Source organism: Rhodamnia argentea, chromosome 3, assembly GCF_020921035.1.
Source record: "Rhodamnia argentea isolate NSW1041297 chromosome 3, ASM2092103v1, whole genome shotgun sequence".
In the NCBI taxonomy this organism is placed as follows: domain Eukaryota; kingdom Viridiplantae; phylum Streptophyta; class Magnoliopsida; order Myrtales; family Myrtaceae; genus Rhodamnia; species Rhodamnia argentea.
The window spans coordinates 30,954,392-30,973,211 of record NC_063152.1 but is presented as its reverse complement, the minus strand read 5'-3'; the positions used below and the strand labels follow the sequence as shown (position 1 = coordinate 30,973,211).

At 43.2% G+C, this 18,820-nt stretch overlaps 3 protein-coding genes across 5 annotated transcripts; 1 reads left to right on the top strand and 2 right to left on the bottom strand.

The window, feature by feature from the left end:
- Positions 1-5,209: 5,209 nt before the first annotated feature.
- LOC115729021 (probable pectinesterase 68) lies at positions 5,210-8,470 on the top strand. Its single transcript, XM_030659447.2, has 5 exons — positions 5,210-5,636; positions 6,001-6,190; positions 6,442-6,648; positions 7,419-7,657; positions 8,097-8,470. Exons 1-5 carry the CDS (start codon positions 5,350-5,352, stop codon positions 8,251-8,253), a joined length of 1,080 nt encoding a protein of 359 aa, XP_030515307.1. The 5' UTR covers positions 5,210-5,349; the 3' UTR covers positions 8,254-8,470.
- A 727-nt stretch (positions 8,471-9,197) lies between these two features.
- Positions 9,198-12,141, bottom strand: LOC115729015. 2 transcript variants are annotated; one of them, XM_048276381.1, is made up of 3 exons: positions 12,025-12,141; positions 11,454-11,986; positions 9,198-10,712 (listed from the first exon to the last, which is right to left on the bottom strand). In XM_048276381.1, exons 2-3 carry the CDS (start codon positions 11,931-11,933, stop codon positions 9,684-9,686), a joined length of 1,509 nt encoding a protein of 502 aa, XP_048132338.1. In that variant the 5' UTR covers positions 11,934-11,986; positions 12,025-12,141; the 3' UTR covers positions 9,198-9,683. The 2 variants fall into 2 exon arrangements, with proteins under 2 accessions (XP_048132338.1, XP_030515295.1); XM_030659435.2 differs by having other exon boundaries at positions 11,454-11,995; positions 12,028-12,091.
- Positions 12,142-13,890: 1,749 nt separating this feature from the next.
- LOC115729017 (WAT1-related protein At5g47470) lies at positions 13,891-17,213 on the bottom strand. 2 transcript variants are annotated; one of them, XM_048276385.1, is made up of 8 exons: positions 16,692-17,213; positions 16,537-16,602; positions 15,727-15,843; positions 15,413-15,638; positions 15,166-15,327; positions 14,705-14,856; positions 14,472-14,563; positions 13,891-14,057 (listed from the first exon to the last, which is right to left on the bottom strand). In XM_048276385.1, exons 1-8 carry the CDS (start codon positions 16,889-16,891, stop codon positions 14,050-14,052), a joined length of 1,023 nt encoding a protein of 340 aa, XP_048132342.1. In that variant the 5' UTR covers positions 16,892-17,213; the 3' UTR covers positions 13,891-14,049. The 2 variants fall into 2 exon arrangements, with proteins under 2 accessions (XP_048132342.1, XP_030515298.1); XM_030659438.2 differs by lacking the exon at positions 13,891-14,057 and having other exon boundaries at positions 14,076-14,563; positions 16,692-17,212.
- Between the last annotated feature and the right edge of the window lie 1,607 nt (positions 17,214-18,820).

Sequence of the window (18,820 nt, the reverse complement as noted above, 5' to 3'; positions counted from 1 at the left end):
AGCCGGCACTAACGTGACCAAATTTTAATAATATTTTTTATTTGTTAATTTTCTTTTCTTTTTTTCCTTCTTCCTCTAGCCGACCACCAAGCCTAGCGATCGGCCGCAGGCTCAATCCGCCGGCCACTAGCGAGGGTGAGCCTCGCTAGTCAACGTTGCCATGGCTGGGCAAGGTCGACCTTGCGGGCCCTTGCCTCTGGCTAGAGGAAGAAGGAAGAAAAAAAAGAGAAAGAAAAAAAAAAAAAAAAAAATAAAATTCAAAAATTTATTAACAATGCCACGTCAACACCAGCCGGCTAAAGTTGGCCATAAAGGACTTAATTGATATAAATACAAAAAATTTAGGACTGAATTGGCACAATTACAACAAAGTTAGGACTTTTTTTAGTAATTTTCCCATTTGTGTATATAAGACCAAAGTGACCTGGCCGTGAGAACTATAAGTAACTCCTAAATGGCGCATATATATAATGCCAAAGAAGTCATTAATGAATATAAACCATTTGTTCAAAGAAATTCTATATTCATGGAGTCACTATTGCTTGGCACAGTAAGGGTACGCATGACAACAGTTCTCTTCCCTGACCTTATTTCGGGCTAGAAATTTCTATTTCTATTCCATAGACGAGTATCTAAGCCGAGATACATGTTTAATAACGACACAAAATTTTTGTTCCTGGAACAAAAATGAACAAAAATTTGCTTGACAATAGAATAAAATTTCTATTTCCTGGTGTTGGGTGGTCTTAGGCCTCTCTCATCCCAAAAGCTAGTTCAAAGGACAAGGCTTTCCCTCAAACTTATAAACCAACCACCAATCTCTTCCACAACCGATGTGAGATAACCCTAATACCTGGAACATAAATTCATTTGATAATAGTACAGAACAAAATTTGTAGTTCCATAATTTTGTTTCCCACGTTATGTTCTCCTTAAATACAAATACAAGTAAATGGAAGATGAGGTGCTTCTGTTGCTAATCTCACTTAGAAAATATGCACCTGGAACGATCGAATGGGACCCATCTATAATGGATCGCCTTTCTTTTGTCTCTAGTGGATTGAAGGCCCTTGCTCATCTGGCTGAAGAGTTGCTCCCGGGGAATTCTCGAAAGAAATGAGAGGTCGAAAAGGCTCGAACCGGGCTTGCAAGAGTATCCACGGGCCTCCAGATAGCCGAGTCTTCACGCCCATGTTCTTGGATTAACGAAACGAAACTGCAGATAATGATCGTAGGATCGGAGGGAGACAAGCTAACCTTCGTCTGTTGCGCTTTCACGGCCCAGATATTCAAATGGGTTTGGACCTCGGATTGGGCGCTGTTGAATTCTGAGTTCTTTTACTCTTTTCCACAGCTTTTCGATTCGAGTCCACAAAAAGGTCGAGAGCGACGATGTGGCTGCGTTACCGTTCCGTCGAAGCGAAACTTGCGATGTGCAGAACCCCCCAATGGCCGAGCCGAAAAAGGCAGCTTCCGAGCCCCCGAGTCGCATGCGCTGCTGATTATCGCGAATCCGGACTTCTCCGACCTCGCGCGAACGTGAATCCTCCTCCTGTTTTAGCGGGGTTCTTCTTAACTAGGAAGCGCGGGCCACATTTGTTGGACAATGTTTGGTATCATGTTTCAACAAGTGTTTGGTTTCATGTCGAGTACGTTCGGCAAAGAAAGAATCGCTTCAGTCGGATCTCGGTTCCCAACTAATCCACGCGTCTATCAATTGGATTCGCAATGCGAACAAATCACACGGTTTAGTCAATCAGTATAGGCCAAGCTAGCTTCGGACAAAAAAAAAAAGAAAAGAAAACTTTTAGTTTGACAATCTGACAAGATTGTTAGTTATTTCTGATCACATAATCTCTCAATTAATGAGTGCTTAATGCAAAACATACGATGATTCTATATGAGTTTGCGATTGAAATTGTACCGTATAGTTCTCGATATTACCATCAAAAAAGCATTTTAAGAAAAAAAAAACATCATTCGACGATTTCAATCAACATGACGAGCTAAACTAATGATAATCTGCATGTTCGAGGTACTAGCTAGGGCAACAAGAACGTCAACATTTCCGACAACTTCATTTTTCACCGAACGTGATTAGCTAATAATTAGCCTCCTGGTCAGGGTACTAATTGAAACTATTTAACACGACCAAGATCATAAAAGAGTTTGATTTTCCGGCGACACTTGTCATCCCAAATTCAAACTAATGCTCACAGCCCCCGATGAAGAAACGTATCAATGGATTTGACCAAGTACGGTAAAGATTGTCACCACTCCCAAATCTTTTGTTTATCTCTCGTTCTTTCTGGACAACAATTTCAAGTATGAATAAAGCCAGACTCAACGGCAATGACGAGGCCGCAGACCCACCATTCTTACAGTACATTCGTTGACAACATGAGTATGACCTTTCGGAATGGGGAACAAAATACTTTATGGTCCGACTTTGTTATTGATAAAAGAATACATCAAATATCAATATTTATGTATGACGTTTATTTTGGTGTCAATATTTTATTTATATCACTTAAGTGTCAAATTTTTTTGAAAAACGATTATTTAAATGTCAATTCCGGTGAGGTCGCCTGAATTTCTAGTCGTGAGCACTAAAATGATTATTTTTTTCTCCAATTTGATACTTAAATGGTCTAAAAATATATATATTAACATCAAAGTGAGCGCCGTATACAAATGTTGATACTTGAGGTGTCCTTATACCTTTTATTATTGCTTGGTACAATGGAATTCCACCGATGTAACGTTGGTGTCGCGTGAAATTCAATTGACTTTGTATTTGAATTCCGAAAAATTACTAAGGACTTAGGCGTTTGGTTCGCATGTTAGTTCATTCTTTTCGAGCGGACATGCAAAACTTCCGTCCCGTGCCATCGAAATACATTCTCAAAAAACGCCTTGACCGATCGCAACGTCGAAGGCCGCTCGTTGCAAAGATCCAAACAAAACTTGTTCACAGAAAACGGAATCCTTTTTTGTATTTTTATTTGCTTCAAAGGGTACTTGAGCAGGTCGCCTCCCTATCCCAGGGTCACTCTGGTCGTCATGAACGACTGTTCTGGCCTCCATCTCAGGGCCACTGTCTAGTTCGAGTTCGTGCGGTACTGCTGTTCTCGCCTCTTGTCCGAACCGAAACGGAACGGTTCAGCAGAACTGCCGGCTCAGGAATGGTGGGGGGGTCCACGCCACGTGGTCCGCTCCAAGCTGTGGGGACTCGGCCCGAAGAAATGAATTTTGGCCATGCCCTGGACCATCGCGGTCTGTCTGTGGGGGCAGCACGAGCAGGTTTTGTTTTGGTTTTTAAATTCTATCTTTGTTTCCCTGATCAGTGACCTTTACGCACGCGCCACGTGTATGTACAGTACAGATTAAGCGTGCGATGCCCGGCGCTCGACAAGCGAAATCGTCCGATAAAAAACAATTTCCCGCATGAATCGTATAATCGAAGGGGAAAGTTTACCCATCGGGGACGGGATGGGCTTGATCCGGTCCGATGGAGGAGCCATTCTTACGCAGCTCGAGTCCCCGTTTGTGGTCCTCACGTTGAGATTTCTGACTGCAGATGGTGTACAGCAGGAGTAGCCTGCCACTGTAAAAGCGCGCGCGCGAGTGGATTGACGAGACGGAACTTCACGTCGCCGAATCGTCGCGGCGTGGGGGGGAATTAGTAAATCTAATCGGCTCGTACAGCTCGATGTTCGGACTTCCTCTAAGATCTCCCCAGTAACTGAACGTTGGACTTCTGCAGCGCGTCTTGATAAGCTAATGAAATCCGATGACCTAACCTAACATTTTTTTCACGTAATGACATGCCGAAATGTAAGCGAATGCTTATCCATGAAGGTTCGTATTCACTTTGTAAATCGACTATGTAAACCAAGCTCAACATCGTGTGCACGCGTGCGCCTCGTATGGTTACACATATACATATAAATCGAAGGAATCCTCATCTCATTATTAAGTGCTTGATCGATCTTAATAAAAACCGATCCCGGTGCTTAGAAAAATAATTGGGAAGAATGGTATCAAATTTTGATGTGTAAAAATACCTTCTTGAACCTCAAAAGTTTCTAATGGTTAGTGACAAAAATCCTTCAGGATACAATAAAGCCTCAAATAAAAATATCGGTTAGCAAATATGGTATTTCTCCTATAATTCTCAAAATGAAATGATTGGAAAATAGATACCTTATTTTAGGGGGGGGAAGGAAATTGAAAGTGAAAGTAGTGAACGAGAAACGTTGAATTTAAAAGAGTGAAACTCTTTTGTGAACAAACATACTATTTGAAAAGTTAACAACTTTTCACGTTATAAAACTGCAAATTCAATTCTTTTTTGAATGGTTAACAAAAAAATAATAACCGTTGATTAGTGTCAATTTCGAAAAAATGCTAAGTATGCATATAAGCGCACAATCCGCACGCAAACACAATAGAGTCTAGTCCATATAACCCGTGGTCTTCAGTCGTAAGGCCAGAAGCCTTCCATGGTCCACAACTCATGTCTTTTCGACATGGGATAAGATGCACAATTGTTTGTTTTACAAATAAGGAAATGCTTCTCTGACGATACTGTCAAAGATGGTACAATCTCAACCGTAAATTCACAGATCATCATTGCGTATTTTGCATAAAACACATATTGATTAGAGATGGATCGCATAATTAGAAATAACTGACGATCTTGTTAAACTCTCGTACTAGCAGCCTCCTTACAAACAAACTATCAACACCCCCGTAGGATACCGAGACGGATATAAGTCAGGAGGCTTTTAATGAGTTAGCAAGGGAGTACCGTTGGAGGGAGACGACAAAGACAAGGCGAACAAGTCGTCGTAGGCTCGTGAAAAGCAGGAGGACCAGTTTGTCTTTCTGGCCCGTGACGGTGAGTTGAGTACCACCATCGTTCCCATGCATGCAGACATTTTACGTACGACGACGTGCTTCGACCCTTTGTCTCCTCCTCTTCCTCGCAAAAGTCTTAACGACGACAGACCGATGGACGCCGTACGCATCGAAGTGCCGTCGCTGTACAAACAAAGTTCATTTGAATTGACTAGTCGAAGATTAATTAATCTAATCAGGGTGTGAAGATGCGAGTTTAACGACAAGCAAGCGAGGCCAAGAGGGAGGATAGCGACCCCACACCATTGAAACGCCAAAAGCTAACGCCAGCCCTATGCATTCGACCGTTGGAAACACCAAAATCTGTTTCACTTTGCCGTATTTATAATTCTTTCGAATCACCCAGTCGCTCTCTCACTCCACATTTCCGAGCTCCGAATCGAGAAGACATTGCCCCGCTCTCTCTCTCGTTTTGATGCTAGTTTAATGGCTGATTCCATGAGTTCTTCCTTCTTTGTTCTCTGTTGCTTGGCCTCCTTTTTCTTACTCTTCTTCTCTCACTCGCCATTGCAGGTCGCGGGATCCGATGCCGCCGCCCATGCCCCCACCCCTGCCAAGCACCGCCACAGGTGGGTCGGCCCCATCGGGCACCTCCTCATCACCGTCGGTGTCGACGGGTCCGCCGACTTCGAGTCGGTCCAGGCCGCTGTCGACTCCATTCCAGAGAACAACAGGAAGACCGTCACCATTCGAATCAGTGCCGGATTTTACATGTAATTCACTTGGCATGCTTTTGTGTTTGGAACTTGCTTAGTCTAATGCATTTTTAGGAGTGCCAGTAAGCTCGAAGAAGCTGCGAATTTTCGTGTGCGAGCTCCGACTAAACTCGAAAAAAGCTAGTTGCGACGCTCTACTCGAGCTTACCAAGCTCTAGCTTCGCTTGATTAGAACATGCTCCAGGATTGAGCTCGGTCTCTATTATCAGAACAAGTGATAATTACTGTGTAAAAATCAAATTAGCTTTGTATATTCATGTCGAACGCGAGCTCATAAAAGAATCGAAGAAAGCTTGAGTAGCTAGCAAAACCGAACTCGACCGAGCAATTTTTGTTACGTGTAACTTGACTCGTTTTACAGTGAGAAGGTGGTTGTCCCGGCGAACAAGCCCTTCATCACGTTCCAAGGCGAGGGAAGAGACGCGACGGTGATCGAGTGGCACGACAGAGCAAGCGACCGCGGTGCCAACGGCCAACAGCTCCGTACTTACCGAACGGCTTCGGTCTCCGTTTTCGCCAATTATTTCTCCGCCAGGAATATTAGCTTCAAGGTATATAAATGTTCAAAGTCATTTTCCGTGTAGCTTCTCTACCTGTGAGGTTTCCCGCAAGCTCGTTCATTTTTCAAGATACTGCAATCTGTTTCGCAAAAGAAAGGTGGAAACCTAGAAATACAAATAATAGCGCAAACTATATCTATACTGAATTTACGTAACATGTAAATCCAAGTGGCTTATGTTAGTTTTCTCCCCCTTCTTATTATTATTATTATTATTATTTTTTGGTCAAATGATACGTGCAGAACACGGCACCGGCGCCGATGCCGGGGATGCAAGGGTGGCAAGCGGTGGCGTTCCGGATATCGGGGGACAAGGCGTACTTCTCGGGGTGCGGATTCTACGGCGCACAGGACACGCTGTGCGACGATGCTGGCCGGCACTACTTCAGGGAGTGCTACATCGAGGGGTCCATCGACTTCATCTTCGGAAATGGCCGGTCCATGTACAAAGTAAGCCTAGGCATGCTAGGTCATTAGATCACGCGAGTCTCGATTTTCACCATCGGATCACATATTTTTCGGATATTGAGATTAAACCCTATGCATGCAATAAAAAAAGGAAGCCTTTTTCACTTTCTTCGTGCGATTTTTGCATTGCATCACCCCCATTAATAATTCGAAGAAAAAAAAGACCACCCTCGTATTTATTTTGAAAAAAAAAAATGAAACTAGAAGACCATTTTTTTCACGTTCATCTTTTTGGGAGCAGTAAAAAGTTCTTCAAACAAAGAGAAGCAACAAAAAGCTGGTGCGACAGCGATGTGTGGGGGCGGCGAGAAAGATGCCCTGGCGTGACACAGACAAAAGCAGACGGCGAGCTTTTTCCCCTCTCGAAAAGCTCCCTCGTTCATGTGTCGGCAACGGCGATTTCGGGCATGATTTTAGGATTATCGGTTCGGTTCCAATCCGGTCCGGTCCGCTCCCATAAAAAAAAAAAAAAACGAAAACCTAGCCGAACCAATCAGTTCGGTCCGGCTTTCGGGCGGTTCAGTAAGTTTATATTTAAAAAAATAAATAAAAAATAATCGATTCAATCTGAATTTAGATGATTTCTGAACCGTTTAGCTCACCCCTAATTTTAGTTGGCCTTTCTCCACGCCGGCTTTAGAAAGGGGCAAAAGAAAACACAAGACTTCTAAACTGCTGTAAAATACTTAGGTTGGAGGACCGAATTGGTTTTTGGATTTCGGGTTGATTTGGGGGGGCACTTACACATGCAGGATTGCCAGCTCCATTCGATAGCGACGAGGTTCGGGTCGATAGCGGCCCACGGCAGGAAGTCGCCGGAGGAGGAGACGGGGTTCGCCTTCGTGCGGTGCCGGGTCACGGGGACGGGCCCGCTCTACGTGGGCCGGGCCATGGGCCGGTACTCCCGGATCGTCTACTCCTACACTTACTTCGACGACCTCGTCGCCCACGGCGGATGGGACGACTGGGACCACGCCAGCAACAAGAACAAGTAAACCCAACATGAACTCCCTCTTGTCCTTTCTCTTCCTTTTACTTGCCATATCCTCCAATTACATGCGACACGAGATTATGACAAACATAAAGTACAGGATAACGTTGACTTTTGTTCTACGAGAGATATGATTGCTAATGATGTCCGACAGATTAACCAAGGCCGACAAAAGTTCACCGGTAGAGTCGGCCTCTCTCGCCTTTCGAGGTGTAGGCGGCTAGTTAATTATGTGCAATTAGCCAATTAGTCAAAGAACATGCTGTTCTTAGTCATTATTAAGTTGGACCAATAATCACATGGATGAATTTCTAACGGGAGCTGGAATTTCGTTGACAAAAACTGGGTGTGAAGTCTTTTAATTTCCTGAGTTTCCTCGATTGCTGTAAGATGGAACCAATTTTTTTTTTTTCGTTTCTCTTTTACCATGGAGCTGCAGGACTATGTTTTTTGGAGTTTACAAGTGTTTCGGTCCGGGGGCCGCCGCGACCCGCGGAGTATCGTGGGCTCGGGAGCTCGACTACGATGAGGCCCATCGGTTCCTCGTCAAGAGCTTCGTCAACGGAAGGCACTGGATCGCGCCTTACGACGCTTGAATGGATGGCTTCGGCTATCTGAACTTGCAAAATTGCCGTTAGAACAACCTACAATTCTTTGAGTTTTCTTCGTGTTTTCAGGGGAGTATTCTTTGATTTGTTCATTTGATTCGTAAATGAGGTTCGAATTCATGTCCACTCTTGGCTCGTACATGTCGCCCGTTTTCCAAACTGAAATGTCAATGAATTCCAGCGCATTTTTTTTTTCAGTCTGTAATTCCGATGCATTCGCTTCTTGATGATTTACTCGCGCACTTATTGTCCACATTTGTTGGAAATTGACAATATCACTAGCAGAAGAGCATTCTGACACTGGTTGCTGATTAGATTTAATAAATGGATTATAATATGAGATTAAATGAGTCATAAATAAATCATAATAAACGGGTTTACAACTTATTTAGACTCGGATCTAATCCCACCTCTACGATTCTCTTCATTCTCTCTCCTCCGATCTCGCACTTCCTCACTCCGCACTCTCACTTCAATTTGAATATGTATTTCCCTAGATTATATTAAAAATAGAAGCGTTTTTAAAATGTGGATCAGAATGGATATGAATCGGGTCGGATTACATTGCACTAAATGAGTCTATTTAAGCCAGACCATTTATAACCCAATCTGACCCACCTATTTGAGGCATCTACCGCCCATGTCTTTCTATTGATTGTAAACTACTTCAGAAGGTACTAAACCCAATATATCCAGTCATGCGAACAAAGTATCAGAAGATATTGTGAATTTTAGAGAGCTCGGGTATGTTTACAGGAAGAACTTGCGCCTAGCGACGAGAGGCCGCTCCAACTACCAGCAGCAGTGTCTCCCAACAACGGAGCCAAAAACATTCCAGGACTCGAATTTCACGTAATGTACCAATTCTTCGGAGGAACGTGACATGAGTCACACAAGCCAGTCCTATTTTGACTTAAGAAAAATGTCAGTCAGAACACAAAACCACCACGGCCATAGCTTTGGAAAGATGGTCGTTTATTAAGCATCCCTACAGAACCAAACTATCCTGGTAATTACGATCTTTATACAACCGGGTGGATGCGGTAACAGATGCATGAAAAAATTAGCAGCTAATTAACAAGTTCAATCCTAATTCTTGAAATTACTCGAAAAGAAAAACCAGAACTAAATGTTCATTTTGTTCCTCCATTTGTTGCATACTGTTTGCTTTGCAGGATCATCAGAACATTGTTGCCGAATGGAGCTGTGGCATCTTCTTGCGACAAGTATATTGTCGGTTGTAAAGGTATTGCCTATCGGTAAAGTCCCATCTTTAGTTCCTGAAGAGGTTCTAGCAATTAAACATGCCTGTGGCCGCTATACTCAAATGATTTATGTTCCATCTAGATCTTGATATTATGGTTGAGCTCCAGCTACCATTGGAGCAACATTTTGGTCGACAGCGGTGGGACTGCATTCTAAAGTTTGACAAGAACGGTGGGCTCTGCAGTTCCATCCGACGCAGCAGCATTGCAATTCTGAACTGGCGTTGCGCCATAAAGGGCATTGAGAATTTGTGGTTCCAGTCGACCCTGAGGGTGTGAAACAAGAGGTGCTGCGGCAGGATTTGGAGGGTAGAGACCCTGCAGTCCTAGTGGTCCATACTGAGCTCGGTGCCCTTCAAAGCGTATATGCCTAGCAATGTGCTTCTTACCAGAAAGATGGCGATCAAACACTTCCCTTGTGTCGCACCTAACATTGCACAGATCACATACTATTGGACCAACTGCCTTAGACTGAGGAGGTTTAAGTGGGTGCGCAGTGGCTTCCAACTTCTTCTGGCGTTTCCCTTCTCCACCCCCCTTAATTTTTCGTTTCTTGCCAGACTTCCTATTCTCAACTTGATTCTGGACATGCAAATTGAGCGATGACTCCGTAGAGTGGTCCGCCTGTCCTACTGTATCTATTGGCACATCTGCGATTGCACCACTGCTATTGCCATCAATTTTAGCAAGTAAGTCTCCTTGTGGAACAATGTTGCACAGTTGGGAACTGTCCGGACCAGGCCCAGCTCCAGGGTCCTGGAAATTTTGTAATGGGGCCTCGATTTTATTCGCAGCATTCTTCAGTTGTTCGGCTCTCTGCATGTTCTTCTTATGCCGCTTTCCATTCTTATGCTGCTCAAGTATTTCTAAGCTGGTGCACTCAACTCTACAGAGTTCGCACCAAGCAGCTTTTCCCCCTTGAGTTGGGGCTTTATGGACAGCATTATCAGAAGCCTGACATGCAGCTGTAGCTTCCACTGCTTGTGCCTCTAGAGATGGTTTCCTGTTGTTATTAGACGATTTTGAGCCCTTGTATATCTTATGGCCACCCTTGTGCCACCTGCGTCCATGTACTCTCCCATTAATTGTTGGACCGCCTAAACTAGCACAATGGTGGGCAAAGTGTCCATGGTTGGACCCCCTAAATGGCTGGTTACCGCCACTGTATGGAGAGTGACTAACCTGCATATAGATCACAAAGGTCAGATACAATACTTATGAAAAGAAAATGAAAGCTGAACAGCCATTTCTGCACAAGTAACACACAAAAAATGTAACCTGTTGATCCTTGACATCCAATGAGAACTTAGCAGATAATTGTATAGACCGAGTGACGTCACTCACATGATTGTGTAATCAATTAAGTTCCTAAAGCTACTTCTAGTGTTTTCTTGGAGGTATGCACACAAAAACATCCATTGATATAATCTTTCTATGATTTAACCCCGCACGGTCAAGATTACAACTATTATGAAGAGCAAAAGCCTGTCAGCACCCTGCTCTGCATAATCTCACAAACACAATCTTTCCATCAAGACATGCTCTGATCCTCTTGCAGCCAAAATGAGAGAAAAGAAGCACCGCTATGGGGAACTACTTGAACAAACGATTTCTCAAACAGAATACTTAAGGGCGCACACTGCTCGGCATTATCATTCTAATCGAAAGATCCCTCTCCTGATGCTTGAACACGGAAAAGCTCAACCTCTCAAAGCAGCAACTCATCTTTGATACAATCATACGTAAATTTCTTATAGCAAGAAAGTATCTTTATAGAGGCAGCAGCGAATTATCACATTAAGAGGTTTGCAGCCACAGAAAGTAACATAAACAAGACCTCGGCAATTCATCAAAACAGTTAAAATGCAAGAACAATCTACACCAACCAGACTACCCAGCAAAAAGCTAAACCGAACACCATACCTGCGGCTGGCCAAACCCAGAAATCACCCTCTCCGCCACGCTCATCGTGGCCGCAAGCTGACTCAGCTGCGACAGCGCCGCCACGGCAGCTGACGTGGCCCCACTCAGTCCGGGCGTTCCCGAGACCGGCGCTCCGCCTCCGCCGGCAGCGGCGCATTGCTGGAGCAGATTATACAGATGCTGCGGGACCTGAAGCTGGACCTGACCGCTCACCGAATCGACCCGACCGGAGCCCGGGGCCGATTGCTGCGCCGGCCCGGATCCGTGCGGGGGCCGTAGCGTCTGGTGAGAGGTCGACGGGTGTGGGTACTGATTGTAGGGGTAGTATTGCTGGTCCCGGTGACCTTGCGGGTATTGAGGATAATAGCCGTAACTGGACGGGGCCGACTTGTCGAACGATTGAGACAGTGAATACCCTTCTCGTTGTCGATGGTGATGGAGAGATTGTTGGGGGTCCGTGTGAGAGGAGGGGAGATCCATTTCGTCTATTCTCCTGAGGGCGATGAGTGGGATTTGCAGAGTTAGGGTTTCTGAATCGGAACGATGACGATGACGATGACGACGACGACGACGACGACGACGACGACGACGACGACGATGGTTTTGGCTCAAGGCATTTTTGGTTGATGCTCGGGGGAAGAAACTTTTTGGTCCTCGTAACCATTTCATTTTCAATTTTCCGTTTTTGACGTTTCCTTTTTGTCCGAAAAAAAGAAAGGAAGGCCGGGGACCGGATTAATAATATGTCCAAAAATATTTTTGTTTTACGGTGCTTTTATTTCATTAGTAAATCGAATTTTTTTGCACAAAAACTAATTCTTATAGACCTTGGGTGTGTTTGTTTCAGGGAAAGTATTTTTTTCAGAATTGATTTTCCTAACTTTCACCTGTTTGGTTCGTCGAAAAATGATTTAGTCAATGGAAAACACTTTTCGGTCAATAAAAAGTTTATGTACAAAATCAGGAAAGTGAATTCTCCAATTTAAAAATGTGAAAACACCTTCCGAAATTGCTCATCTTTAACTATTTTAATATTTGAATATTATATTCTACTACTATTATTTTTTTTTTCTTTCCTCCCTCACCGCAACCGACCGACGGTGGCCACTGGTTAGCCTCGGGGTCGTCGACCGAGCTCACTAGTCCCCACGAGCCTCAACGCCGTCGACCTCGGTGAGCTAGTGGCTCACCCAATCCCGGCGTGCCTCGAGTAGCTTTCGATGAGCCTCGAGCTCTCTAGATCCGGCTTTCTTAGTGAGCTCGAGGCTCGCCCGAGCCATTGAGCTTTTTGGTGGCCTTGAGGTTGTCGACCTCGGCGAGCTCGAGGCGGCCTTGCGTAGATTTGGCAACCTCGAGCTTGCCCTCCGCCGGCATAGCAAAACGAAGAAGGAAGAGGCAGAAGGAGGAAGGAAGAAGAAAAAAATATATAAAAGAATATAAAAGAAAAAAATATAAAATATAGAATATAATTAGAACATTCGAAAAAGGAAGTTTCCCTAAGATAAAATCACGATTTTTTTACATCTCAAGGCGCTCGAATTTGATTCTTTCGCTGAATATATAGCAACCGTGTTAAATTTGTAAGCACTATTTATGTTTTCTAAATTCGGGTGGCGGAGATATTTGATTAGAAAAGCTATAAAGTTTGAAATATGATTAACTTAAAATCATGTCGGAAAAATAGAATGAGAAGGTAAGTAAGCAAGGGTCAGCGACTATTGTGTAGATTCTTACATTATTATAAAATTTGTATTTAGGGGTCACGAGATTATATTAGCAGTTCTAAGATTTCCAGAACAAAGTTATTTAGTGAATTACCTATCTGGGTTGGATTTCAAGTTTGGTGATGCCCAAAGCTTTCCTTAATTCCATAAATTTTATGAGCCGCAACTCGCAACTTCAAACCCTTTTAAGACTAATTGACACACGTCATTATTTGATGGAATCGGAAAATGGTGCGAGCACGTACATGGATCTAATAACATAATCAATAAAAGACACAGCATTTTTCAACAACAGGAGTTAATATGATTACAAAATCTAATGATGACACGTGAATACAAATTGTCACCCTTACTTAATCAATTTATTGCGCCGTCAAACTTCACTAACTCTTACTTACAAATTACAAGCTAAACAACTGACTTAGGACGAGAACGTGTTAAATCGGATGTCGAAATTCGTGTCGAAGCGTATTGTGTCGTGTTATACCCGAGTTCTATCTATGTCATCAAATTAGCACAAGGACCCAAGAACCAAAAGGCACGAGAAGAATAAATAAATTGAATGAATGAATGAATGAATAGTAGCATAAAATCAAGTTGCCCTCCAAAAAGCCCCCTCAAAATTATTAAATTTTCTGTCAGGATAACTATATTGTGGTGAATTTTGTATAGCTGCGATACTTCCACTTCCCCTAAGCGTCTAGTTTAAACTTCTTCTCCTCCTTTTTAACCACAAGAGATTCTTTTGTTAGCATAGACTTGAGTTGACCAACTCCAAGTCAGTTGTCCTGGCAAAGGGAGCTGCTCTCTCATCTCTTGTCAAGAATTGTTTAGAAGAATGTCAGTAGTAGTAGTAGCAGCAGTCAGCAGGATCATATCTCTGCAAAACACAGTCAGCTTCAAGAACTCGTGCATGATCAAACCACATTTAAAAATCACACAAATCTTTTGCATTCCATGAATCCCTTTGGCTTGAGATAGACATGCAAATGTTCATCGCCGAATGGTATCGGTATGCATTCTGACTTAAGTGCAAGCAATGGACTGTCTCTCTTCTGCCTAACATCCACATTTACAGTCACCAATTTGCACGACAAACTACTCGGTCATAGAACGGGAGCAATGCACTAACGTGAATGGATCACGGGACTGGTCGCCGTATAGTTTATTTCCATTCGAGGCTCCTTTTTCTTCGAGGAGGTCCAACTATAGACCAGGGCATGAATGGGAGTTTATAGTACAAATCATGAAGGAAGGCATCAAGTTAAAAGAGGCTTCTCTGCATCAAACTCACTTTCTAAGCCATTTCCAGGTGAGTAACCTTCTTTCCCTTTAGCCCACAGTACGAAGTAGAGCCCGGTGAACATAAGGAACATACCCCCGAGGCTGCAATAGAGGAGCTACATCAAATATCTGTGTTTTATTTCAACGTTGTACTTCCAACAAGAAGAAAAACTTGCTCCTCGGAATTGCAGATTCACAGCAAAACAATTACATGCTTTGAGAACACTGATAAGTTGAGATTACCTTCCTAGTTTAATGGTGTCGCCAATGGTGAAAACGGAGAGAACAACCGAGCACACTGTCCCAATGGGGCTAAACATTGATACGAGGACCGGCCCTCTTTTCTTCATCGCCCATCCATTGAAGCTCACCGTTAGTCCGCTAACGACACCTGCCTGTTCGCAAAAGGTACTTTCATGAAGCTCAGAATAGCTGAACTGATGTATTACAAGCAGTCGAGGGTTGTTGATCAGTTAAATTTTGTGGAATGGAGAACTGCAGTTCTCGTTAAAAGCACTGTGAACTCTGAACAATTTCGACAAGGGACTAATCCTGATGGGCAGGATCCAAAAAGTCGATCCTCTAGAGCTTTAAAACATGGTTTCAACATTAAATTTTGAGTTTACGAGACAAATTTAAAAGAGAAAAGAAAGGTAATAAGGCTCAATATAGTAAACATGAGGAGCCAACTGATTGCTACTCACCAGTATTGAAAATCCGACTAGGTTTCCAAAGCTCACAAGCGGCACACTGAACACCAACTTGTGTTCTTCAAATAGCTGCACAGCCGCAGTTATGAACACCCCGATCAAGGATGTTATCGCGCACAAGGACATCGGGGCAGGAAAATGACCCAAAGTCACGGCCTGTCCAAGATCACCCGAATAAATAAGTCACCCAAGAATCCAAACACAGTGGACAATAAATCTTTCTTGCTCTAACGACGCATACCTGCAGAACGATGTTGCTTGACAGCACGAAAACCGCCGCCATGAGATACAAGCACCCTATGATCTTTTCTTTGTCGAAGACGACGTCCGATGAGGCAGAGGTAAGTTTAGCCTCCTCCTTTCCGGCACTGTGCATTATGCTCATTGCGAGAGCACCAGCCACGCACAAAAGTGTGCCTACTATCTTGACTTTGCTGTACACGCAATTCAGGTTAACTTTCTCTAATCTGCACAACCAGAGAATTTTCAGAAGCCTCAGACAAGAAGATTGGAGCAAAGAATCATCAAATGTGAAGAGCAATATACAACTAGTACCTAATGGCCCAAGCGATCACGAAGATCAGCCCCGGAGCGAGGTTCGGCATGGCCGTGGCCATGGCCGGTGACGTCATCTTGATTCCCTTCAGGAACAGGGATTGAAACAGAGTCACGCTGAAAATCAAAATCAAGGAAAAGGAAAAAAAAGGAACTGTCATTCTCAGGTTCAACCTCTGAATTGTCCCACTCGCGGTTTGTTTTCGTTTATTTGTTAATGCACATCAAAGAGATTTGGAAAGTCATAAAAATGAAAGGGTGCCCGTTCTAGAGTGAGCTACAGGAGCTAGAACCCGGCTAATGCTGTCAAAGGCCCCACAAGAGAAGCAGACAAACAGATAAAAATCAAGCACATGACAACATCCATACCATATTTGAAAATGTTCGATCTCTAAGTCAATTTCTATCACTAAACTGGTTTCCAATGAAAATTTCTGACACGTTTGAATCCATTTTTGCTGGATACTTCAGGAAAAATTTGTGATTTTATCAGACCCTTTTGCAGTTATGATTCTGAATTAACCAATTTATCTTGAATTTTATCTTCGGAATAAAAGGAGACTTGGACAAGCAATTATCTTTTTTAAATCTTGATTACCATGCCTAAGCAACCTGCAGAATATAGCTAAAATTCAAGAAAGCCAAAACCAGCACCTTGAACGCACCACATGTTCAATGTGAATCGACTTTTGTAAACGTACAAGGTAAATACATGTGACGTAAAAGTTGAATTGCTTAGAGGGCGATTGCGAAACACATTGAATATCTTAACGAAATTAACAAAAAATATGTCGAAATTTGCGCGTTTACCCTGTGAAGGAAATCAATACAAGCTGCAGCATCAGCTTCAAGGTGATCTTTTTAGGCCAGAAACTCCTGCAAAACCACACGGAAACCAACATAATCAAACGCCGGACGCGCCAATGCGCAGAGAGAGAGAGAGAGAGAGAGAGAGAGAGAGAGACCTTTCGAAGACGACGGCGATGGGGGAGAGGATGAAGAAGGTGGCGAGAGCGGAGAGGATGACGAGCGTGAGGGGGTTGAAGCCGAGCGACAAGAGGTAACTCAACAGCACCGAGTTTCCGGCGTAAACGAATTGGATGCCGATCAATCCTCCGATAACCGCTGCGTCCTCCAGCGCCTCCTTCTTCAAACGCCACGCCATTTCCCGACTCTCTCTCTCTCTCGCCTCCCTTCCCTTTGTTTCGAGAGGGAGCCAGAGACGGAAATGTGCCCGCGAATATATCTCGCTGCCGCTAGCCTCTCCAAATGCCGTTACCACGGGGGACGGGAATGGCAGCGACGAAGATTGATCACGTCTCCGAGTCTCTCTCTTTGTATCGCGTTGTTTGGATTTCGTTTCTATGGAATCTGACTTCTGGGTGTCGCCGTCGTTGCCGTTGTTGTCGAGTATCGAGCCATGTTGATCAACCTGTTCCTTCTACGTCTGTTCTTTTTTTTTTCTGGGTTTCCTTCTTGGGTTGTTGTCGTGAATTCTGGTTCATCTGCCCGTCTGTTTAGGCCGGGCTCAGCTAACGTTCGCGGCGTTCCCCTACCGGTCGTCTCCGGTCAATGGTTGAAGGCGAGAGAGAGAGAGGCTTTTTGTTTTTATTTTATTTAAAATGTTTATTTTAGGCAATCTCTGCTGGGGGGCGAAAATGGAAAAGACGGGCAAGTCTGCTTGTCTCTCGAAAATCACAAATTCGAATCGTAATTTTAACATCTCTGTTTATTTTACGAATAATGAATAATTTTAAAAATATTTCTTTTGTTAAAGGTCGCTTGTGTCGCTTAGATAATTAGTTAATGAATTTTTTTCATCATCAATAACTCTAATATATACTTAAATATTTTCGCGGACGATGAAAATATTTATCGTTCATTCATTTTCATAAGCGATATAAGCGATTATTCTTAGAAATATGATTACTAAATTATTCAATTTTTTTGCGAAACTTTGTTTCCTTGTTTTAAGCTCCATCCGTTTATCAAGTAACTTACCGGGCATTTAAGTGGACATGTCATAAATCACCATTATTGCCTATGTTAATTCTCTCCCTTTAGCTAGGCCAAGAGTTCGAATCTTTGCTGTCATTCTTTTCGAGTTTTCAAGCATTGTATCGTTCATAATCACGTACTGATTCGTCTTCTCCTAACTTTTCTTGCATTTCTCGTATAAACTAATAGGGGGTTACAGTCCTCCATGTAACAATTAACCTCTTTGTAATCAGACTAAACTCTTTTGAAAGTCCGACAAAAAAAAGGAAAAAAAAACCTCTTTAAGAAGAATCTAATCTAATGTTTTACGGTGAAAATAAGAGTGGCTTTTTAAACACGTTTAAAAAATTTCTGGCCTTGGAACATTAGATGCATCACGGATTTAGACAGTTAGATGATAATTAATCAATTTTCTGAAAGTACCCATGATGCTAACGCCATATTACAAGAAGATTTAAGGGACAGTTCAATTCATCCTTATCAAGCACAATAAGATAACTGCCGGTTGATTTATGATTTATAAGCTTAACGCCAGCTAAGCTCGCGAGTTTAACTGATTTTTCTAAAAATAAGCCAAAAAAAAAAGAAAGAAATTAAACGTCCTCTTTATAAAGCCATATTATTGTCCTCTGAAAAACAAGAAGGAAGAGGAAAGGAAAATGGACTTTTTGTCATCCAACTACCATCGAAAATCACGCTCCTTCCGCCAAATGGAGAACGCGCCACCCACCACTCCTCGATTAACCGGCTAGTTCAACTAAAATTAATCCACGCATCATCAAGTTCGCTCGATCGACCCGTAATTCCATCTTAGTTTTATGTTCTGGTATTTCGCTCACAGAAAATAAATTAGTTAAGGAAAGTAATTTCGGTTAGTGGAAAAAAGCGCTTTCGAAAGTGGGGGAAATTATTTTCCCGGCTCTTTCCTCCCAAACGTAACGACTCGGTTCGATGAGAGCAGAGAGTGGTCGTCGGGGCTAGCGTGCATGGATAAAGAGCGGTTCCTAGTGAGCCTTTAGGGTGGCGAAGGGAGCAAGAATGAGTCGAACCGTGTACCGAACAGAGAAAGAGCGATTCTCAAATATGCGAAAACCGA